This window comes from Mobula birostris, chromosome 5 (genome assembly GCF_030028105.1).
Source record: "Mobula birostris isolate sMobBir1 chromosome 5, sMobBir1.hap1, whole genome shotgun sequence".
Classification (NCBI taxonomy): Eukaryota; Metazoa; Chordata; class Chondrichthyes; order Myliobatiformes; family Myliobatidae; genus Mobula; species Mobula birostris.
Window position 1 is genome coordinate 41,122,223 of NC_092374.1, and position 26,117 is coordinate 41,148,339.

At 39.7% G+C, this 26,117-nt stretch overlaps 1 protein-coding gene across 1 annotated transcript in view; it reads right to left on the reverse strand.

The window, feature by feature from the left end:
• map1b (microtubule-associated protein 1B) overlaps nucleotides 1-26,117 on the reverse strand; it is a 107,158-nt gene that overhangs the window by 73,387 nt on the left and 7,654 nt on the right. The window contains exon 2 of the mRNA XM_072257956.1: nucleotides 19,620-19,721. Coding sequence (XP_072114057.1) covers nucleotides 19,620-19,721 — 102 coding nt within the window. The remainder of the gene's footprint in view (nucleotides 1-19,619; nucleotides 19,722-26,117) is intronic.

Below are 26,117 nucleotides of genomic sequence, written 5' to 3' on the forward strand. Positions count from 1 at the left end.
GTGAGTTTAACGTCGGTAGTAGGTAAGTTATTGGAAGGAGTGCTAAGAGACAGAATCTAAAAGTATTTGGATAGACAAGGACTTATTAGGGAGAGTCAACATGGCTTTGTGCGTGGCAGGTCATGTTTAACAAATCTATTAGAGTTTTTCGAGGAGGTTACCAGGAAAGTGGATGAAGGAAAGGCAGTGGATGTTGTCTACATGGACTTCAGTAAGGCCTTTGACAAGGTCCTGCATGGGAAGATTCAGTTGCTAGGTATACATGGAGAGGTAGTAAATTGGATTAGACATTGGCTCAGTGGAAGAAACCAGAGAGTGGTAGTGAAGGATTGATTCTCTGAGTGGAGGCCTGTGACTAGTGGTGTGCCACAGGGATCAGTGCTGGGTTCATTGTTATTTGTCATCTATATCAATGATCTGGATGACAATGTGGTAAATTGGATCAGCAAATTTGCTGGTGATACAAAGATTGGAGGTGTAGTGGGCAGTGAAGAAGGTTTTCAAAGCTTGCAGAGGGATTTGGACCAGCTGGAAAAATGGGCTGAAAAATGGCAGATGGAGTTTAATACAGACAAGTGTAAGGTATTACACTTTGGAAGGACAAACCAAGGTAGAACATACAAGATAAATGGTAGGGCACTGAGGAGTGCAGTAGAGCAGAGGGATCTGGGAATACAGATACAAAATTCCCTAAAAAATGGCATCACAGGTCGATAGGGTCGTAAAGAGAGCTTTTGGTACATTGGCCTTTATAAATCAAAGTATTGAGTATAAGAGTTGGAATGTTATGGTGAGGTTGTATAAGGCATTGGTGAGGCCGAATTTGGAGTATTGTGTACAGTTTTGGTCACCAAATTACAAGAAGGATATTAATAAGGTTGAAAGAGTGCAGAGAAGGTTTACGAGGATGTTGCCGGGACTTGAGAAACTGAGTTACAGAGAAAGGTTGAATGGGTTAGGACTTTATTCCTTGGAGCATAGAAGAATGAGGGGAGATTTGATAGAGGTACTGTATATAAAATTATGATGGGTACAGATAGAGTGAATGCAAGCAGGCTTTTTCCACTGAGACTAGGGGAGAAAAAATCCAGAGGGTATGGGTTAAGGGTGAAGGGGGAAAAGTTTAAAGGGAACATGGATGGGGGGGCTTCTTCACACAAAGATTGGTGGGACTGTGGAATGAGCTGCCAGATGAAGTGGTAAATGCGGGCTCACTTTTAACATTTAAGGAAAAACTTGGACAGGTACATGGATGAGAGGTGTATGGAGGGATATGGTCCAGGTGCAGGTCAGTGGGGCTAGGCAGAAAAATGGTTCAGCTCAGCCAAGAAGGGCCAAAAGGCCTGTTTCTGTGCTGTAATGTTCTATGGTTCTATGGTTCTAACACCGACCCCTGCAGGACACCACTAGTCATTGGCAGACAACCAGACAAGAATCCTTTTATTCCCACTCACTGCCTTCTTCCAATCAGCCACTGCTCTAATGATCTTAGTAGCTTTCCTGTAATACCATGGGCTCTTAACCTGGTAAGCAGCCTCATGTGTGACACCTTGTCAAAGGCCTTCTGAAAGTCCAAATGTACAACATTCACTACATCCCCTTTTTCTATCCTACTTGTAATCTCCTCAAAGAATTCCAACAGGTTTGTGAGGTGGGATTTTCCCTTCAGGAAACAATGATGACTTTGTCCTATCTTGTCCTGTGTCACCAAGTACTCCATCACCTCGTCCTTAGCAATTTACTTTAACATTTTCCCAACCAGTGAGGTCAGGCTAACTGGTCTATAATTTCCTCTCTGCTGCCTTCCTCCTTTCTTAAAGAGTGGGGTGACATTTGCAATTTTCCAGTCCTCTGGCACCATGCCAGAGTCCAATGATTTTTGAAGGATCATTGCTAATGCCGCCACAATCTCTAATACTAACTCTTTCAGAACCCTAGGGTGCAACTCATCTGGTCTGAGTGACTTTTAGGTCTTTTAGTTTTTTTGAGCACCTTCTCCCTTGTAACAGTAACTGCACCCACTTCTCTTCCTTCACACACAACAACACCTGGCACAATGCTAGCGTCTTCCATAGTGAAGACTCCTTGTAACCTTTCATGCCGTGTCCAATCAAAAACCTATCAAGCTCTGCCTTAAATACACCCAGTGACCTGGCCTCCACAGCTGCCTGTGGTAAGAAATTCCACAAATTCACCACCCCCTGTCTAAAGAAATTTCTCCGCATCTGGATGCCCCTCTACCTTAAGGCTGTGCCCTCTTGTCCTAGACTCCCCTAGCATGGGAAATATCCTCTCCACATCTACTCTGTAGATGTTGAATGCCTTTCAACATTCGAAAGGTTTCAATGAGATCCCCCTTCACCCTTCTCAATTCCAGCTAGTACAGACCCAGGGCTATCAAAAGTTCCTCATATGATAACCCTTTCATTCCCAGAATCATCCCTGTGAACCTCCTCTGAACCCTCTCCAAAGTCAGCACATCTTTTTTTAGATGAGGAGCCCAAAACTGTTCACAATACTCAAGGTGAGGCCTCACCAGTGCTTTATAAAGCCTCAGCATCACATCCCTGCTCTTGTATTCAAGACCTTTTGAAAGAATGCCAACATTGCGTTTGCCTTCCTCACCATTGACTCTAGCTCCAAGCTAACCTTTAGGGTGCTCTGCGCAATGGAAGAACAGAACTAATGGAAGTGAGGTGCGGCATTGCAATGAATATGATTTGAGAAGAGTGTCATGCACTTAGACAGGGACTTGTATGATATGCCTGCACCAGGAATGGGCCTGTTGTGTGCCCATGGGTCCAAATCACAACTCTCATGCCATTGTGAAGCAAACAAACAATGGAGTTGTATTACTCTGAACAGCTAAACCTGAGAAGAATGCCTCACAGAAAAAGACTTTCTTGGTGTAAAATGAAGGCCATGCATAGGTAGACGCTGCTCACTTCATTTCTCTGTAGTTGTCACATGCCTCTAAGAAGATAGAATCCACATTGCCATTCATGACACAGGAGATACAGAATTGCTTTATCCCCCTTGCTGGGATGTCTAGAACTGGGGGTGGGGAAGAGTGCCAGCCATTCAGGACCCAGATGAGAAGATACTACTTCAGCACAGGGTTGTGATGCTTTTGAGATGAACCAACAGGGTGACATAGGCTCTGCGAATGTATTCAAGACAGGAATTGATAGATTTCTGGACATTAGAGTGATCAAGGATTGTACGGTTAGTGCAGTAAAATGGCACTGAGGTAAAAAAAAACAAATTAGCCAGGACCCAAGAGCGACACAGCGTGCACCAGGAGCCGAAATGCCTCCCTGTACTTTTATTTCTATTACTTTGGCCAATTGAAACAGAAGAACCCACTCAACCAATTAAATTGAAGAGAATGCCTTCAAAGACCTTCCCAGTGACAGACAACCTGACTGTTACCACAGTCGTATGCAGGGCACCAGATTCCCAAGGCACTCTCTTCCAAACTGTCTGTGCAAGTGATTAGCAGGTGAAGAGAGGAAAAGACCCAAGAACATTCTCAAAGCCTCTGGAAAAAAAAATTGTAACTTCCCTGCTAAATCTTCGGATTCTCTGCTTCAAAATGGAAAAGGCACATTCAGGATGACACTGAGAACCGAGTTTAAATCCCATCAATACAATTGGGGAACTAAAATCCAGTTTAATAATACACCTAGAAACACCAAGCTAGTGTGACGTTGTTAACTATTTAACAACTGGATTGCCACTTCTGATTTACTAGTCTCCTTTATCGGGGATATCTGCCATCCTCACCTACTCTGGCGTGTCAAAGACTCCCTGCTCAGCAGAATGAGCTAAGAAGTGGAACTAATGGACAGCTCGTTTGAAGAGCCTCAACACATACAAAGGGCCAAAAGGCCTGCTGTGGTAGATAATTCTCTGACTGAAGGGTGACATTAACATTTTTACCTGAAACAACATCACTGACAACAAATGAACTCATTTACTTTCCACAGTGATATTAGCATCTAGATCATTATGTTCAGATACACAGGATCACAGCTCAAAAGTAATCACTGGAAAATACAGCATTTTGGGATATCTTACAATTTGTGCATCTTAACATGAAGTACTGAATTTCAAGTCATAATTCAACATTTTCCATAAGATTAAAGGCCTTTTGAGTTTTGTTAATTGAATTGTTTGATACAAAATACTGAATAATTCTATATTCCAATTCAAAAACAACAATAATTTACTCTGATGAGATTATGAAACCTATTTTATTACAATTTTGCAATGTCTAATATCTCCAGCAGAAGAAAATTTGAGGCAATCCAAAAACAGTGAACCAAACTAAAGCTCGTCTCAGAATATGAGCTTTAAAGGGAGTGTCGCAGCCGACTTTGAAACAATGACTTTGACAGCTTTGTACAGTTGTCCATTCTGTGCTAATTAACTATAATGAATGATGTTCTTGTCATGGCCCATTAATTAACTTTCATTAAATGTGGGCATTTAAATGGTCCATCAAATTCAGGTATCTTCTGATATGAAGTACTAAATAAATCAGGGTATTTGACTGGAACAAGAAAAGGGTTAGTAATAAGCAGCCTTCAGCTGTCTCATGAGATCAGTAGCTGTATGATAATGAATGGGGGATGGAGACCATTGGCAACAAACATCCAATCACAGGGAGTATCCTTTCAAGGAGCTTACAGACAGATGAGTTCTGCCTGCTTAGCGAGGTGCAACCCCTTGAGAACAACACCAGAATGAGTAATTCCCCGTCTTATTTTAAGAATATTTAAATTTAGGATAATCATTCATTCTCCATCTTACTTTATTAAGCATGGGTCTTGAAGGTATGTACACTCTTTAATATTATAAGAAAAACTGAACTTTGAAAATGATCAAATGACCATAGTCTGATCTGCTAAAACTTTTTCAGTCTTTGAGTCTCCAAAAATTAATTGCAGCTGAAGCGCTCAGTCATTAGTTATTTCTGAACTCAAGCTTGAAACTTCATCCCGCAATCACATTTTCTCCAGGGCTGCTGAGAAATCCTGCAGAATCTGGCAACAGAAAATAATAGGCTTGCGATAAAAGCTTGCTGTCAGTCTGCACTCAAAGAGCATTGGACTACAGCTTGTAAGCACAGCTGTATTTCTGAAATAATACACTGCACTCTACAGAAACAGAATATTATAGCGATTGAGGAAAGTGGACCTCACACGACACCAGCATTTCATCTCAGCCTTGTGAGGTCATTATGCACTTCTGAATTGTTGCAGGCAAACACAGCAATCAATTTGTGTATGGCAGACTTCCACACCAACAGTCAAGCAAATTACCATGTATTTTCTAGTGAGGTTGAACAGAGCAGAAAAGCGTACCAACATTCTGGGTGAACTCCTTGCCTCCTTTGCCTACCTACCCGAATTAAGTATAATCCAATTGATTCTGGCTCCTATGACGTTTCAGTCAATTGTAATACACAATTCTCAGTCTCAGTCATACTCAACCCTGATGTAGGACTTGCTCCTTTTTATTCAGAAGTGCTTGTGCTGCCTACTCATCCCAAATCAATTCCTCAGCATATTCAATTCCTTATAGTTTCATTAGTGCCATGTAAAGTCTTAATGCAGACTTCCTTTAAAAAAAAGTCCTTCACCACTTTGTTGGACATTGGCACTGCTGGGTCCATTTTCTCCAAGTCTCGTCATATTAATTCTATTACATTCATCATATGTTTGACCATCATTCACCCATTTCATGCCTTTTGCACAATTCTTATCTCTGTAGATTAAAAAAAACCCTGTCAATGAATCATGAGATTGAGAATTACTGCTAGATCTTGCCAACTAGTTCCACCCTCTCTTCTCCACACTGATACTCTACTAGCCTGGGATTATGCTACTGGGAATGGACAAGTCACAATAGAGTTTGCCACAGAAAACTGTCATCTCGGAGTTCTTTAATTTTCCACCTACATGTTCATCCCTAATGCCACACGTGAAGAGCTCATGGGCATTTTCAGGACCATGAGCTGACCATATGGCAAGTTTCTTCTATTGCCAACTTCATAACTTTACAATCCCAAATTATTCCAACTTGCTTCAACATCATAGATTCCATCTCCCCCAATATCCCTGTTTTTACTTGGCAACTTTTCTATTGCTTTACTGTTATTTCCACATTGGTAGTTTAGATCAGGAATCATCTCTTTCAGCATGTTCATGATTATGCCCTGTACCTCACTTCTATTTGCATGCTCTGAAGTTGGAGAGAAGAAAATCTCCATTTACTTATTAGGTGAACATATTAATGTATCCAAAGACATGAGGTGTACAGTGACTGCAGCTATGTTATTGATTCCATAAACATCTATTGCTACAGAGTATGTTATTCAGATTATACTAGCAATCTGATGGTATACTAAACATTCATTGTAAGCACAAGGCAACCCCACATAAAATCATACATTTTTATGCTGTATATTTTATTCTATGGGGCTTGGAAGTTAGATAAACAACTTAAATCGTTCTGTAACACTGAAAATCCTGTGTGCCAAATGTACACTTAAAATAGTCCCTATGCAAAGTAAAGGATAAAATGAAGGGAGAAAATCAGAATTGAAAAAGTAAGACTGGGACAGCAAGAAAATTTAATTCTTTACATTTTCTAAAATTAATCATTGCTCCATCTACTGAAACTATGAAGCCTACTGACAGGTAGGTGTTCTTTCCTGGTTCTGCAATGAATTTATTCTATTTTATTCTTGCATAAAGAAGTGTACAAGTGTCAATTTGTAATCGCAAGTCCTGTATTTTTCACAAGCTGCACAAGTAATGTTCTCATGAGGCAGGCTCCAAGGAAAAAGAAGCACCTACTGGAGATCTCAGGAGGCATTTAATGAAAGCAAATGCTGAACAAAAAACAATCTGACAGACTATTACAAGAATTTATATTATCTGATTGTAGCATTAATGCAAAAATCTATTACAAATATGCAGCATATTTTAAATATAACCATCCTACTACATTGTAGTAGTGTATTCTCTGAGAATTTCATATTTTATTGATTGATAATTCTGTTGCAGTACTAAAGAAAATGCTGAAGTGTTTTAGGAACATTCTCATAAATGGGAATAAGAAACATAAATTGGCAGATGCTGTTTAATTTATGAAAATTACAGCCTGGTCAATTAATCACCCACAATTAATACTATTTAAGCTTCAATAGTAATTTATTGTCAGCAATGTTGGCATTTAAATTTGCATAAAAGCAAATATTTTAATGCCTGTGAGCTCTCTTCACATTAGTCTGAATTTTAGCTTGGAGCTGAGTTTTATGTAGAGGCCACCAAGGTTTAGAACCCTCTCAGGGTTCCTATAAATGGGAGTTCCATCTATGGGCAGTCCAGAGGCTCACTGCAATTGTAATAGTCAAATAACCAGTCCACATTCCATGAGCAGACTAATCACTAGCCTCTCACCCAGCCGCCATTAAAATCAGAAGTGGGCCAGATTGGGTCAAATTACAGCTGTATTTCATTTCCAATTCCATTTGTTTTTGGAAATAAAGACCCAGTTCTTTTTTTCTGGGAAATTACACCCGTTTAATCAACTATAAAAATGAAGAAATGCAGCACTGAATGATGATGGCAAAAGAGCCCGAATGCAAACTAGTAAAAACCCAGATACAAATATATCAACCAGGAAAAGTATGATCAATTCTATTTGATTTCAAATAGAATTCCCAAGCAATATCATTTTAAGTCATTAGTACCTTTCCACTGAATATAAAAATGCAATGTAATTCATTTGTTATAGTAGAAACAGTGAAAAATCAAAAGAAAAAGTTGAAGATGCTGGAAATCTAAAACAAAAACAAAGTTCTGGAAATACTCAGCAGGTTGGGCTGCATCTGTGGAAAGAGGAATAGCCAACACTTCAGGTCAGAAATTTGACGATAAGAGTCAGCATGTCAACGTGCTGGCTTATTGTCACACAAAGCAAGATAGTCACCCCGTGAGAATGAGAAACTGTTACAACCAGATTTCTGACCTGAAACATTGACTTTGATTTTCTTCCCACAGATATGGCTTAATCTGCTAAATATTTCCAGCATTTTCTGTTTTGGTTCCTGTATCAGCAGTAACCATATAAAACAGGCTCTCTACAATACATATTATTATCTATATATTCAAATGTATCCCAAAGGCATGCCGTGCTTCAGAAGAATCTTAAGTGCTTTATTATGTGAGGTGCAGGTGGAGCTGTGTGTAATTACAACCATCCTTCTTCAAAATATACTAATTGTAAAATGACAACTACCCTGTGTTAGGTACATGGGGAATCTCTTCCCCCTGAGGAATTGAACCATTTCTAAAAGGAACCTTTATATTGCTACTTTTCTTCTCATTTTGTTTATATTCCCCTCAGCAGACAATTCAGATTACATTATGCCAGAGCCATCTGCTGAACTAAGTGGCCAGGATCTGTAAGAGGCAATTTGACGACATCCTACCTGCCACAAAAGCAATCCTGAAGCATGGCATCTCACTTACTTCAACAGTAAACAGCACTCTTTCAGCAGCCAATAAGGAAAGCAAGTAATGAACTCAGCCATTGTCAACAGCACTGTCTGTCACACTGCCTTTATTGACTTCAATAAGGAAATCGAGCAGATTGTACAAATGATATTTCCCATTTTATGACAGAAAAGACCAATTTCAACCCCATAGCTGTGTAAAGCGAGCTGAATGCTGACAGCTGCTCTCTCTCCTGGAGTGACCAGGTTGCTTTGCTAAACTAGTAGTCTAGCATGCTGGCTGAATAAATTATCACAATGAACAAAATTACCATGTAAATAATATAGATCAACCAGAAATGATGCCATTAAAAGTGTCCTTCGTTAAACGAGGAGGAGCTATATTTGCCTTGCTATGCATCGTTCTTCATTAATAAACAGAGGTTTTCTTCTTCAATTTCCAATAGCATTCAGGAAAATTTAATGTTCATTCTGGTCACATCAGACTGCAATAGCCTTCTCTGAAAGGGTGCCCCAACGGGTCACCCCGTTGTCTAGTATTAGCTAAATCTGTTCTTTTAACCTTCTGACAATGGTATTGTCTCTTTAAAAAGGTTCAGTATTGATGCACTAATGATTCATACTGTGAAATTGTGGAGAGATGACACCCGTCCTTTCTCCAGCCAAGTGAAGTATAGAGTGGTTAGAAGCAAAGGCTGCCTGCTTCCTCTCAGGAAGATTGTGGTAAAAGCTGGCAGCTACTCATGTACAAATCCTCCTATCTGGATGAGCACCAGTGGCAGCAGCCTAGGAGCAGCTGTCTGTGAAGGGATGCAAAACGGTTGAAAGACCCAGGAGGAGGAATGAGAGACAAAATAATAATGGGGATGGAATTCTTTAAACAAATAACAATTAAGAGGATTGGCCTGCAGCTCCTCTCAGAGAAGTGAATTTATCTCAGACTAACTGAAAAGGGAATCGAGCATAGAGAGCGACTGATCTTTGGGAATTCCTGCTCTGGCTGATGTGTGAATGCTGGGGGAGGACATGTCAACTGTTTTATTCCCAAGGTCAAAACATCAAAGTACCTGCAGAGACTGTCTAGACATATACACGAAGAACAGCCGATTGAGCAAAATACTGGAAGGCTGCTTAACTATCGTGGAGCCAAATCCTGAGTCAATTAATCAGGGAAAAAAGCTAAAGAGAAAAGATCATTACAATAAGTTGAAATTGAAACAGCTGCATATAAAATTACGTGCATCACTTTCTGGATTCAAGATTCGATAAATATGCCAAAAAAAATCATTTAAATTTTCCTTTTGCCTAATAACAAACCTGTCAGAATGTTTATACTTCACAATCATTATTTCTCCTAGCATCATAACCTTGCAGGAGTCTTTTCATTAAAAGTTTTGTCATAAAAGATATTGTTTCCTTATCAATGGTATCATTGCCAAGATACTAGAGTCAATATCAAAGAGGAAAGAACCAATCATTTAGGAAAGATGAATAGAGTCAAAACTAGTAATATGGTTTAATGAATATCAGCTGCATGGCAACTCTGGCAAGGTCTGCAAGACAATACTTCCTACGAAGCGAAACCCAATAGCATGAATGGCAGTGATAACTCACTACTAGATGAACTCAAAGCCTTCTGTGCCTGCTTTGAAAGGGAGAACACAACTACAGCTGTGAAGATCCCTGCTGCACCTGATGACCCTTTGATCTCTGTCTCAGAGGCCGATGTTAGACTGCCTTTAAAGAGAGTGAACCCTCAAAAGGCGGAAGGTCCCGATGGAGTACCTGGTAAGGCTCGAAAACTTGTGCCAAACAATTAGCAGGAGTATTCAAGGACATTTTCAACCTCTTACTGCTACAGGCGGAAGTTCCCGCTTGCTTCAAAAAGGCAACAATTATACCAGTGCCGAAGAAGAATAATGTGAGCTGCCTGAATCACCATCCCCCAGTAACACTCACATCGACAGTGATGAAATGCTTTGAAAGGTTGGTCATGACTGGACTAAACTCCTGCCTCAGCAAGGACCTGGACCCATTGCAATTTGTCTATTGCCACAATAGGTCAACGGCAGGTGCAATCTCAATGGCTCACCACATGGCTTTAGACCACCTGGACAATACAAACACCCATGTCAGGATTCTGTTCATCGACTGTAGCTCAGCATTTAATATCATCGTTCCCACAATCCTGATTGAGAAGTTGCAGAACCTGGGCCTCTGTACCTCCCTCTGTAATTGGATCCTCAACTTCCTAACTGGAAGACCAGAATCTGTGCGGATTGGTGATAACATGTCCTCCTCGCTGACAATCAACACTGGTGCGCCTCAGAGGTGTGAGCCTAGCCCCCTGCTCTACTCTCTATATACACATGATTGTGTGGCTAGGCATAGCTCAAGTACCATGTATAAGTTTGCGGACGATACAACTATTGTTGGTAGAATCTCAGGTGGTGACGAGAGGGCGTATGGGAGTGAGATATACCAACCAGTGGAGGGGTGCCGCAGCAACAACCTGGCACTCAACATCAGTAAGACAAAAGAGCTGATTGTGGACTTCAGGAAGGGTAAGATGAAAGAACACATACCAATCCTCATAGAGGGATCAGAAGTGGAGAGAGTGAGCAGCTTCAAGTTCCTGGGTGTCAAGATGTCTGAGGATCTAACCTGGTCACAACATATCGATGTAGTTATAAAGAAGGCAAGACAGCAGCTATACTTTATTAGGAGTTTGAAGAGATTAGGCATGTCAACAAATAGACTCAAAAACTTCTATAGTTGTACCACGGAGAGCATTCTGACAGGCTGCATCACTGTTTGGTATGGGGGGGGCGCTGCAGCACAGGATCAAGAAAAGCTACAGTGGATCGTAAAATTAGTCGGCTCCATCTTGGGCGCTAGCCTACAAAGTACCCAGAACATCTTCAGGGAGCAGTGTCTCAGAAAGGCAGCATCCATTATTAAGGACCTCCAGCACCCAGGGCATGCACTTTTCTCACTGTTACCATCAGGTAGGAGATACAGAAGCCTGAAGGCACACACTCAGCGATTCAGGAACAGCTTCTTCCTCTCTGCCATCCGATTCCAAAATGGACATTGAATCTTTGGACACTACCTCATTTTTTTTTTAATATACAGTATTTCTGGTTTTGCATTTTTTTAAATCTATTCAATATATGTAATTGATTTACTTGTTTATTTATTATTATTATTATTTTTATTTTATTTTTTTTTCTCTCTGCTAGATTATGTATTGCATTGAACTGCTGCTGCTAAGTTAACAAATTTCATGTCACATGCCGGTGATAATAAACCTGATTCTAATTCTGATTGGGCAAATTTCATTTATGAAAGATGTGATGATGTGTCCAGGGAAAGGTGACAGAAGGGAAGCTGTAAATATAATGTATTTACATTTCCAAGTGGCATTTGACAAGGTGTTATATTAGATGCTGATACAAAAACTAACGGGCCAAGATACAGGAGGGAGTATATTTGCATGGATTGAAACTGGTTGTCAGATAGAAAATAAAGTGTTGGAATAAATAGGTTCTTTCAGGCTGGAGGGGTGTAACTTGTGACGTGCTGTCGGGATCAGCTCTTGGGTCTCAATTGACTTACTGTTTTCATTAATGACCCAGAGGAGGGGACAATATGTAAGTTTTTCAAGTTTGCTAATGATACAAAAATAGGTAGAAGGGCATGTTGTGGTGAGGATACTGTGATTGTGTGACAGGTCACCATATGGATAGATTGAGTGATTGGGTGAAAACCTGGCAAATGGAGTTTGACATCGGGAGTTGTGAGGTCATGGGCTTTGGTGAGAGGAATCAAAAGGTGGATGATTATTGAAATGGACACGAAATGGACAGAGACTACAACTGAGTCAAGTTCAGTGGGATTGTGGTGGTCTAGTGCATGGCTTGTATGAAGTTGGTAGGCTGGTCCTACAAGTAGACTTCACGTTGTCCTTAATTGCAAAGAGGCTGTAGCTTACCAACAGGGAATTAAACATGGCATAGTGAGGGCATACACAGAAAATTGTGCTCAGTGCACATCTTGTAACCTTAAAAATGAGGTATCATGCTGTTAGAAGTAGTGCAAAGGAGATTCACCACGCTAATTCCTGGTTAGATTATTCTATCAAGACAGGCCATGTATTTTTTGTGTCTGTATTCTTGGAATTTAGAATTATGGGGGTAACAGGTAAGACTTGAACAGGCTTCAACAGGGTAGACGGTGATGAGATGTTTCCATGAGTGTATGAGTCGTGCACAAGGAGACAAGCTGTTAAATAAGGGACCAGTCATTTACAACTTCAGTGTGAAGAAACGTCTTTGTTCTGAGAGTCGTGGATCCCTGAAATTCTCTGCCCTTGAGGGTAGTGTAGCTCAGACCCTTGGATATATTTTATGTCTGAAAGCTGGAGAAATTGAGGGTTGTAGGGAACTGGCATAGAACGGAACAGCATAGATCATACTGACTTGAGGGACCAGGTAACCTTCTTCTGCTCCTGTGTCCTTGTGTCATTCTCTCCATGCTTAAATATCATGTTGCTTATTCCACTGTGCATGTTTTAAAGGTTTTCAGCAGAACCGATGGAGTATTTCACCACTGTTGTCAACTGGAACAATGCATCCTACACTGAAATAACTGAGCTGTTACGCCACCACAGTCTGTCAATCTCACATTCTTTAGATGTTCGCTGCTCATGTATTTCATGTGGCAAACACAAAATATAAAGCTAATGAAGAAGTGAGATCCCTAAATCACATCAACCATAGAACACATTTTCCTGCATGATATTAATATTAATTCTCTTCCATTTTGTCCCTCTTAATTTTAGTTTGGAATATCATTTTATTTGTCCTATTCTACATTTTTTTAACATTACATATCATTAACTGACTGGTGAGATTGTCATATGAACTTCCTCTGTAATGTTCAAGCAAGAATGATTATGAGTAGTCTGGATAATTAACCGTATTTTCTTTCTTTCTCTCTCTGTGCTGTATGTGTGACAAGACAGTCACACTTGTTACACCATTATTTGTCTATTCAATGGCTCAGATAAGAAAACATAAAACTTTATTTATCCCAAAGGAAATTATTGTTACACGGTTGCTCAGTCAGAAATATATACTTTAAAATACAAAATGTAAGTACTGAATGGTAGTATCAATGCATCACATAATACCAATATCAAACTACAACGCACAACATCATCAGTTCAGAATATCCTTTAAAGGTGCCAATTAAATTTAAAGGTTATTTAAACAGAAATATCAAACACTCCTCTATCCATAGGTGCTGCCTGACCTGTGAAGTAGTACCTTCTTTTCTGTTTTTATCTTAGATTTCCAGCAATTGCAACTTTCTTGCTCTTAGAGCGCCAACTCATAAGTTTCTAAAGGCACCTAAGGAAAATCAGTTTTTCATTTTGTTTGTTCTACATAAAGTGACAACATTATTCCAGGCAGAATGAAGATGGCTGCCTAATTCCCTTGTCAAAATTATTGCTGTAGGTGAATGAGAATGATTTTATACATATAATTTTTATGTAAATATTGTCTATTTTTGTGATCATTTCTACAGAATTATTCCACTTTTACAGGAAGAAACTGTTTTTCTTTCTGTCAGAAGTTCTCTTACATCCCCTCTTCTAAAAAAACTCCACATTCTACATGAACTGATTTAATCAGCTGTACGATCAACCCTCTGCTAAAGGCCCAATCTGCCCATCCTCTCTCCCAACATTTCCAGCCTCCCCACTTCACTCAGTCCCCCACCTGCAATCATTTGGCTGATAACAGACATTAAATGCCAAAATGCCAAAATTAAATGTTACCATTCTACTCCACTGTGTTCATTATCCTGGAAATAGCAGTACAATGCAATAATATTACTCAGACACTCCCAGGAAAAGCATTCTCATGGAAAACAACATTCTTAATTACAACTGACCATTAAAGTATGTAGTGGTAAGTAGCTTTGCTTAAGACTGTATTTAAAGTCCTGAGGCTGACATTCTAATAATGGTTGCTCTCTTAGCCCTCTAAAATCTTCTCCTGGCTTTTAAAATCATTGTTAAATATAACTGTTTTCCTAATTTATTATTTATTAATCTCACTCTTCATTTGCACAGATCTACTATTCTACCACCTATCAATAGTAAGAATTCAGCAAATCTTATGTTTGCTTAAAAAAATTATAACATTAAAAAATCATGATGACTTAGTGGTTGCTGTAAGTTTAGCTCTACTTAACACTCAGGATCTGCTCTTCAATTCACTGAACAAGATGTACAAGTAAATAAAAGTCTACTTCTATAGATGTACCATGGAGAGCATTCTGAAAGGCTGCATCACTGTCTGGTATGGTGGGGGGCTACTGTACAGGACCAAAAAAAGCTACAGTGGATCGTAAAAATTAGTCGGCTCCATCTTGGGCACTAGCCTACAAAGTACCCAGGACATCTTCAGGGAGCGGTGTCTCAGAAAGGCAGCGTCCATTATCGAGGACCTCCAGCACCCAGGGCATGCCCTTTTCTCACTGTTACCATCAGGTAGAAGGAACAGAAGCCTGAAGGCACACACTCAGCGATTCAAGAACAGCTTCTTCCTCTCTGCCATCCGATTCCGAAATGGACATTGAATCTTGGGACACTACCTCACTTTCTTTTTAATATACAGTATTTCTGTCTTTGCATGTTTTTTTAAATCTATTCAAACTATGTAATTGATTTACTTGTTTATTAATTTTTTTATTTATTTTCCCTCTGCTAGATAATGTGTTGCATTGAACTGCTGCTGCTAAGTTAACGAATTTCATGTCACATGCCAGTGATAATAAACCTGATTCTAATTCTGATTGGATAGATATCATTTACGAAAGATCTGACGATGTGTCAAGGAGAGGTGATAGAAGAGAAGCTGTAAATATAAATACAGCTTCTTCCCCTCTGCCATCCAATTCCCAAATGGACATTGAACCCGTGAACACTACCCTATTTTTTTAATATATATTATTTCTGTTTTTGCAGGATTTTAATCTATTCAATATACATACACTGTAATTGATTTACTTATTTATTTTCTTCTATATTATGTAATACATTGAACTGCTGCTGCTAAGCTAACAAATTTCACAACACATGCCGGTGATATGATTAGTATAACTCAGAGCAAAATTTGATATTTTCAATAGCACCAATGAAGGAATGAAGATTCATTCCTGAAAAATGAGCATGATTTCATTGCTGTCTTTGGACAGGCCTGTCCATTGTACTAAACTGGCTGTTTGCAACATGAAATACTCATTTTCAGAGACAGAAAGCTTAAGACAGCGATGCAAACGAAGACGGAAAATCTCAAGAAAAGCAATAAACCAGCCAGAATGCAGAAGATTTATAACAGTGTAAGATGTAAATAGGAAGACTGGATCATCATGAAAATTCCCAATATGGAATACCTAGAAAGATAAATGCAGTGATGTTACTGACAAGAATACTTAATGCAAGTTTCTGAGCATGCCAACTGTCTTTTATTTCTCAAGTCCTCCTTTAATTGAGCAGCTGCAGGAAGTGAGTGTCAGTTCAATGCTCGATCCAGACACCATAACACTGGTACATTGGCTTTTCATTGTTTCTCTTCAAGTGAAGAAAAGTGCAATTGAATTAAATTAGACCAGTGTATACATGTTGTTTCCCTCTTTCAACAGTCACGGGTGCAAATGTGGATTTTGTTGAAATATTTGGTAAATTCCACTGAGAAATAATAGCTAACTGTATTTCAGATATTTATTTAATATTTCTCAGTATTTCAGATGTTTACATATCTAAGAATTGCTTTCCTTATTACTCCAAGGCCAAGAGCTTTTAAGTATTTGTTTCACTGGTGATCTGGAAGTCATTCAGTGAAGTAATCTGCCCTGAGATCTGTCCCAACAAACAGTAATTTTGATTCTTGATTCAAATCATGACAAATTCCAATCTCTTAAAAAAAATCAAAAAATACTGGAAAAGAGAACCAACCGAAAAAATATCTCGATTTTCAGAATTGAGAATTTTTGACCACATACATCAAGTAATATGCAAATCTTGTTAACTTTGTCCATTTTTATTTTATGTGCTGATATACTTGCTTTCCCATTATTTTCTATGATACATTCTTTACTATTGTATTGGTTCCTACCTACTCTCCTGGCAGCACATTCCAGGCACCTACCACTCTCTGTGAAAAACAACTTACAGTATAAATCCCTTTCAAACTTTTCAGTTCTCAGCTTAAAACTGTCACCTCTGGTATTTGACCTTTCCATCTCTGAAGAAAGACTGACTATCTACCCAATCAATGCCTCTCGTAATTTGAAATACTTCCATCAGGTCACGCTGTTCCATTTTCAGCATTGACCAGGCAAGTTCAAAGTAAAATTATATTCATTAAAGTACATATATGTCATCATATACAACCCTGAGATTCATTTCCTTGTGGGCATACAGAGTAAAGCCAAGAAATACACAGAATCAATTAAAAACTGTGTCCAACGGGACAAACAACTACTGTGCAAAGGACAACAAACTATGTAAATATGAAAAAAAAATAAACAGTGAATATTGAGAAGATGAGACGAAGAGTCCTTGAAAGTGATCCACAGGTTGTGGGAACAGTTCAATGAAAGGGCAAGTGAAGATGAGTAAAGTTAGCCCCCATGGTTCAAGAGCCTAATGGATGAGGAATAATAACTGTTCTTGTTCCTAGTGGTGTGGGTCCTAAGACTCCTGCACCTTCTTAAAAGGAATAAAAGGATCTTTTTCTAGTTGGCTGCCAGTGATTAGTGGTGTTCCGCAGCAGTTGGTGTTGGGACCGTTTCTTTTTATACTATATATCAATGATTTAGATTATGGAATAGATGGCTTTGTTGCCAAGTTTGCAGATGATATGAAGATACATGGAGGACAGGTAGTGTTGAGGAAACAGGTAGGCTGCAGAAGGACTTAAGACAGATTAGGAGAATGGGCAAGAAAGTGGCAAATGAAATACAATGTTGGAAAAAGCATAGTCATGCACTTTGGTAGTAGAAATAAATGTACAGACTATTTTCTAAATGGGGAGAAAATCCAAAAATCTGAGATGCAAAGGGACTTGGAAGTCCTTGTGCAGAACATCCTAAAGGTTAACTTGCAGGTACAGTCGGTGGTGAGAAACGCAAATGCAATGTTAGCTTTCATTTCAAAAGATATTGAATACAAGAGCAGGGATGTGATGCTGAGGCTTTACAGGGCACTGGTGAGGTCTCACCTTGAGTATTGTGAACAGTTTTGGGTTCCTCATATAAGAAAAAGGTGTACTGGCATTGGAGAGGGTTCAGAGGAGTTTCACAAGGATGATTCTGGGAATGAAAGGGTTATCATATGATGAACGTTTGATAGCTCTCAGTCTGTACTCGCTGGAATTTAGAAGGATGAGGGGGGATCTCATTGAAAATTGTTGAATGTTGAAGGGTCTAGACAGAGTAGATGTGGAAAGATCATTTCCCATGGTGGGGGAGTATAGGACAAGTGGGCACAGCCTCAGGATAGAGGGACGTTCATATAAAACAGAGAGGCAGAGAAATTTCTTTAGCCAGAGGATGGTGAATTGGTGGAATTAATTACCACAGGCAGGTGTGGAGGCCAAATCGTTGGGTGTATTTAAGGCAGAGCTTGGTAGGTTCTTGATTGGACACTGCATCAACGATTAGGGGGAGAAGGGATTAGGGAGTGGGGCTGAGGGGGGGAAAGGATCAGCAATGATTAAATGGCAGAGCAGACTCGATGGGCCAAATGGCCTCATTCTCCTCTTATATCTTACGGTCTTATGTACTTTCTTCCTGATGTGGTCACCAGATAACATCAGTAGAGACGACACTATCTGACTTCTCCCCATCTGAAGGGTGTTGAAATTATTTTTTTCCAAACCAAACTTCTGGTCAATACTAGTCTGGCATCAAACCTGTGGTATCCTGGTACAATTGCTTCGTGTTGCACTGTGCCGTGTTGTGCCACAGTAATATTTCCTCCACCATTGTGCAAATGCATACGGAAATACGAAGAAAGCCATCGGTTATACATAGTCGATAATAGTAAATGAAACTGCACAATTTTATATGTCTTGATTCATCAACAGGGCAAACTAAGCCTGTGGAAAACAGTACTAGATTATAAAAGTTATTTATCAGTAAGGATGTCATTTTTGTTTCTTCCAAGTATAGTTACAAATTACACCCTGACATGTCATGCCAAGTCAATGTGCATAACATAAAAAAAAGTCATGACTCTATGAAGTACAGGTATCAAGGTTTGGTGCTTCTTTTATCAAATTTCATCCATTTTTTAATAAAGATGCTATAAACTATTCTAAGCATTCAAATTTCACTTTTATTTATTTGTTTCACAAATTGTTAAAGTGCTTACTAAAAGAACCAAACATGTCCACAGTGGCTTCACTGGCCATGATGATTAATTAATATTAGTCGCTGTTTCCAGGCTATAAAGACTTTGGTACTAAAATTCTATGCAGGCTGATCTGAACTATCACCATAAATCTGGTGGTTCTTCCAAACACGTGTTCCTGTCAAGAATTATAATAGGTGACTACAGAAAGCCCTACAAAATTTCAACCTACTATCTGAAAACAAACTTCCATCACTTGGTACTCATTTCTCCAAGAAAGCAGTTAAAATGGTTCTTAAACATCTAAATTATTGATCCTTCAGCTTCATGAACAAAATATTTATCACTTGGAAATAAAAAGCTTGAAAACAGGCAGAATTTTAGGAAAATTTATTTAATTCTGTCTTAATGGGATAAAGTCATTTGGACTTTCATTATCTCTGAATATTCTTCCATTATTTTCTATAAACGTATATAAATGCTATTGATATAGTAATCACTAGGTGCATTGTGAAAGGCTAAAATCATTTCAGTACTGCATCAAATGAATCTACAAATGATGTCAAGGAATTAACAGATCGACTTTATGATAATATTGATCTCTACCATTTTACAACCTGTTGCTACTTACAGTTCTGGTGAACTTGTAATATATCTTACCTCTAACATCTGCTGAAAATCTTGCAGAGTGGCGTGACACGAAGAGCTTGAGCTCCTGGTCTAGATTGCAGGCTATTAAGTCTGTGTCCCAGGAACGAATACCTGAAAAGATAACACAGCAACATGTAATATCTTCAGCACACACGAGAAAACATGTCAAGAAAAAGTATAGGCATTGTACAGTCTTTAATAATACAGGTGCTGGAAGCTCTGAGTCAAAGAAGGGTCTCGGCTCGAAACGTCGACCGTTCATTCATTTCAATAGCTGCTGCCTGATCTGCTGAGTTCCTCTACCATTTTGTGTGTGATGTTTTGTTTAATATTGTGTCTGAACAAAACCATTTCCAAAAATTCACCAGGAAGATGGAATAAAATTACAATGCAGAAGTGTAGAATGCAGAGCTGATTTGAATATGCTATTGTACATCATTTCCATTTGATGGATACAGCCTAGTTTTGAATCATACAGTTAGGAGAGTATCGTTTAATGTTCAGCATTCAGTAACTTATCTAAGTTAAGACTGCATTAATCAGAGACCCACTGCCGAACAGTGTTATTTGTCATGGAAGATAAAATTAAGTGTTTTTACTCTAGATCATGATCATTTGGGTAAATGTGTAAATACTAGGTTAAAATATTATGCCTGGTTCATTATCCCTAACCCAAACCAAACACACACATGATCTTAGATGTTTGATATGTGCACATGGTTGAGAACCTAATGGGCACCTCAACTTATTGATCAACAGTCCAAAAGAAGTCACTGACTGAAGGAGAATGCAGAATAAAATGGGCAAAAATACTTACTGTATAATGTTCCACTGTGTGCAGTTTAACACCCAAATCTTGTATTTTGAATCAATTTCTAAGTCTGAAGTTATTTAAACTCATCTAACTGAGCAAGTGAGTTGCAGGAAGAGGCGAGTGGTTCAGTGACTAATTAGCAGTTCCATTGTAAATGAAACATCATCTAGAAAGAGGTTTATTTCAAATTAGATTAATTTTGATTCTATATTATGCACTGACAGCTTTTTTAAATGAAGAATAATAAAACAGCAGGAAATGATAAATGAATAATCAAAATAAATGATTGATAAATTATAATGTTTTAAAGTACTAAATTGGACCAGCAGAAAAGAACTTCTATTGCGTCTACTCCAATTCAACTGAGGATATAAGATGTTACTATTCTTGGTTGGGAATGCAAAAGTAGCTTCCAAGTATTCCAGCAAGTCAAAACTTTCAGTATTTAAACCCGTCTTCCTGGACCAGAGCAAACAACTGTAGTCAATGACAAAGTCAATGGTGCTCAATAATTCTGCACAATTCCCAGTGAATCTATTTCTAGCAATGAAATAGCTTAAGCTTCTTAATTCGTGACTAAGTACTTGATTATAAAGCCATCCATTCAAATCTTGAAGAAGTTCCTGAAAATATTCATTATCAATCCTCAGTCTGTTAATATTTTTTTTCCTTTTGTACAAAGGCTCTTTATAAGGAAATATAACAAAATATTTCTACTTGGGCAGCTATACAGAACATTAGTGCATACTAACATGCCTCCAGCCTTATGAGGTGAATAAATCACAGTCTGGTTTGTCCCATGCAAGAGTTGGATTGGCTCCTGATTGCTGAACTGGACCCAAGCCAACTACCTCTGAACTACAAACCCTATCAAGTCTTACTTTTTAATTTTATTTAACACTGACTGTGCCAAATTGACAGATAACTATGACTTCCTGCAAGTTGTGAAAACAGCAGCGTCAATAACTTGTATTTCTTAACTCTTCATTGTAATGTGGGCACATTGGACAAGGCAGCAGTTTTAATTTTTTTAATCTATTGACTTAAATATACAAAATGAGATGACAAAATCTCGTGATATGTTATAAATCCTAGGGGGACCAATATCCTGGCAGGGAGATTAGCGAGGGCTACTGAGGTGACTTTAAACTAGAATGGTTGTGGGGTGGGAATCAAATTAAAGAGGCTAGGTGAGAGGAGGTTAGTTCACAACAGGGGGATGGGAACCAGTGCAGAGAGACAGAGGGGTGTAAAGTGAGGGTAGAAGCAAAAAGTAGTAAGGAGAAAAGTAAAAGTGGCAGGCCGACAAATCCAGGGCAAGCATCAAAAAGGGCCACTTTTCAACATAATTGTATAAGGGCTAAGAGAGTTGTAAAAGAGCGCCTGAAGGCTTTGTGTGTCAATGCAAGGAGCATTCGCAACAAGGTGGATGAATTGAAAGTGCAGATTGTTATTAATGATTATGATATAGTTGGGATCACAGAGACATGGCTCCAGGGTGACCAAGGATGGGAGCTCAACGTTCAGGGATATTCAATATTCAGGAGGGATAGACATGAAAGAAAGGGAGGTGGGGTGGCATTGCTGGTTAAAGATGAGGTTAACGCAATAGAAAGGAAGGACATAAGCCGGGAAGATGTGGAATCGTTATGGGTAGAGCTGCATAACACTAAGGAGCAGAAAACGCTGGTGGGAGTTGTGTACAGGCCACCTAACAGTAGCAGTGAGGTCGGAGATGGTACTAAACAGGAAATTAGAAATGTGTGCAATAAAGGAACAGCAGTTATAATGGGTGACTTCAATCTACATGTAGATTGGGTGAACCAAATTGGTAAAGGTGCTGAGGAAGAGGATTTCTTGGAATGTATGCAGGATGGTTTTTTGAACCAACATGCCGAGGAACCAACCAGAGAGCAGGCTATTCTAGACTGGGTCTTGAGCAATGAGGAAGGGTTAATTAGCAATCTTGTCGTGAGAGGCCCCTTGGGTAAGAGTGCCCATAATATGCTGGAATTCTTCATTAAGATGGAGAGTGACATAGCTAATTCAGAAACAAAGGTTCTGAACTTAAAGAGGGGTAACTTTGAAGGTATGAGACGTGAATTAGCTAAGATAGACTAGCAAATGACACTTAAAGGATTGACGGTGGATATGCAATGGCAAACATTTAAAGATTGCATGGATGAACTACAACAACTGTTCATCCCAGTTTGGCAAAAGAATAAATCAAGGAAGGTAGTGCACCCGTGGCTGACAAGAGAAATTAGGGATAGTATCAATTCCAAAGAAGCATACAAATTAGCCAGAAAAAGTGGCTCACCTGAGGACTGGGAGAAATTCAGAGTTCAGCAGAGGAGGACAAAGGGCTTAATTAGGAAGGGGAAAAAAGATTATGAGAGAAAACTGGCAGGGAACATAAAAACTGACTGTAAAAGCTTTTATAGATATGTAAAAAGGAAAAGACTGGTAAAGACAAATGTAGGTCCCCTACAGACAGAAACAGGTGAATTGATTATGGGGAGCAAGGACATGGCAGACCAATTGAATAATTACTTTGGTTCTGTCTTCACTAAGCAGGACATAAATAATCTTCCAGAAATAGTAGGAGACAGAGGGTCCAGTGAGATGGAGGAACTGAGCGAAATACATGTTAGTAGGGAAGTGGTGTTAGGTAAATTGAAGGGATTAAAGGCAGATAAATCCCCAGGGCCAGATGGTCTGCATCCCAGAGTGCTTAAGGAAGTAGCCCAAGAAATAGTGGATGCATTAGTGATAATTTTTCAAAACTCGTTAGATTCTGGACTAGTTCCTGAGGATTGGAGGGTGGCTAATGTAACCCCACTTTTTAAAAAAGGAGGGAGAGAGAAACTGGGGAATTATAGACCGGTTAGCCTAACGTCGGTGGTGGGGAAACTGCTGGAGTCAGTTATCAAAGATGTGATAACAGCACATTTGGAAACCGGTGAAATCATCGGACAAAGTCAGCATGGATTTGTGAAAGGAAAATCATGTCTGACGAATCTCATAGAATTTTTTGAGGATGTAACTAGTAGAGTGGATAGGGGAGAACCTGTGGATGTGGTATATTTGGATTTTCAAAAGGCTTTTGACAAGGTCCCACACAGGAGACTAGTGTGCAAACTTAAAGCACACGGTATTGGGGGTAAGGTATTGATGTGGATAGAGAATTGGTTAGCAGACAGGAAGCAAAGAGTGGGAATAAACGGGACCTTTTCAGAATGGCAGGCAGTGACTAGTGGGGTACCGCAAGGCTCAGTGCTGGGACCCCAGTTGTTTACAATATATATTAATGACTTGGATGAGGGAATTAAATGCAGCATCTCCAAGTTTGCGGATGACACGAAGCTGGGCGGCAGTGTTAGCTGTGAGGAGGTTGCTAAGAGGATGCAGGGTGATTTGGATAGGTTGGGTGAGTGGGCAAATTCATGGCAGATGCAATTTAATGTGGATAAATGTGAAGTTATCCACTTTGGTGGCAAAAATAGGAAAACAGATTATTATCTGAATGGTGGCCGATTAGGAAAAGGGGAGGTGCAACGAGACCTGGGTGTCATTATACACCAGTCATTGAAAGTGGGCATGCAGGTACAGCAGGCAGTGAAAAAGGCGAATGGTATGCTGGCATTTATAGCGAGAGGATTCGAGTACAGGAGCAGGGAGGTACTACTGCAGTTGTACAAGGCCTTGGTGAGACCACATCTGGAGTATTGTGTGCAGTTTTGGTCCCCTAATCTGAGGAAAGACATCCTTGCCATAGAGGGAGTACAAAGAAGGTTCACCAGATTGATTCCTGGGATGGCAGGACTTCCATATGAAGTAAGACTGGATGAACTAGGCTTGTACTCGTTGGAATTTAGAAGATTGAGGGGGGATCTGATTGAAACATATAAAATCCTAAAGGGATTGGACAGGCTAGATGCAGGAAGATTGTTCCCAATGTTGGGGAAGTCCAGAACGAGGGGTCACAGTTTGAGGATAAGGGGGAAGCCTTTTAGGACAGAGATTAGGAAAAACTTCTTCACACAGAGAGTGGTGAATCTGTGGAATTCTCTGCCACAGGAAACAGTTGAGGCCAGTCCATTGGCTATATTTAAGAGGGAGTTAGATATGGCCCTTGTGGCTCCGGGGATCAGGGGGTATGGAGGGAAAGCTGGTGCAGGGTTCTGAGTTGGATGATCAGCCATGATCATAATAAATGGTGGTGCAGGCTCGAAGGGCCGAGTGGCCTACTCCTGCACCTATTTTCTATGTTTCTATGTTTCTAAATACATGGATCAAATAGAATGAAGATTTACATGGTAAAGATAACGGAGGAAATGTGTGACACTGGAAGAGGTCTGAAGAAAATTAATAACATAACAACAGGAGCTGTAGTATAAAGTGATCAGCAAAAAGATCAGGAAATACATGATTAAGGCCAAGGAAGATTGGATTGAGAGACTGTGTACAGAGATAGAAGAACAAGAACGATAGGCAAGCCTTTCAAATTATGAAGGATCTCACTAAACAGAGACAGTCATGAGGCAGTGCCATCAAGACAAAGAAGGTAACTGTCTCACAGACCATGAAGACAGTCTCAACAGATGGACTGAGTATTATTCAGACCTTTACAACCATCAGACCCAAAGAGACCCCAGCGTATTCGCTAGCCAGGACTTGTCAAATGACAGTGACTTGCTAATTCTGTGGGAAGAAGTAGAAGCAGCCATAAGATCACTGAAGAATGGGATAGCTGCAGGAATAGACAACATCCCGGCTGAGCTGATAAAACATAGACATCCTCACCAACATCTGCAACAAAACCTGGCAGATCGGGGAACGGCCAACACCATGGGCAAAGTCACTCATCATCACTCTCCCCAGGAGAGGCAACTTTCAGCAGTAACAGAGTTATAGAACCATAAGTCTTACCAGCCATGCAAGCAAAATGATGCTGAAAGTCATCTTGAACAGACTGCAACCACAGGCAAAAGAAATAATTACCGAAGAGCAGGCTGGATTCAGACGTGGAAGAAGTACAACAGAACAAATATTCAACCTCCAAGTACTGTGAGAGAAATACAACCAACATCAATAGGACATCCTCCACGTGTTCACAGACTTCAATAAGGAATTCGATAGTGTGTGGCATGATGTACTCTGAGCCACAATGAAGAGATATAACATGGGCTAAAAGCCGATCCACACCATCAAGCTCTCAGTGCAGCACTTGTTCAAGGTACAGTTGGAGAGTGGTTCCACGCATCAGTTGGAGTCCGACAAGGCTGCCTTCTTTCACCCACACTGTTCAACATTTTCCTGGAGCAAATAATAACAAATGCCCTGGAAAACCATATGGGCACAGTCAGCATCGAAGGACAGATCACACCCAACCTCAGGTTTGTTGATGACACTGATGGGCCGGCAGGAAGTGAAGATGAACTGGCCTGCCTTGTGAACTATCTGGACATCTACCAGAAATGACATGGAGATCAGCACAGAGAAAACCAAGCTGATGAGAAACAGTGAGGAGCCAATCACAACAAAAATCACAGTCAGTGGACAAGAACTAGAGGCTGTCAAATGGTTCAAGTATCTTGGAACCATCATCAACCAAGAAAGATCAAAGCCTGAAGTCCTTGCAAGGACAGCTCAAACAACAGTGATGCTGGCTAAACTAAAACCAATCTGGA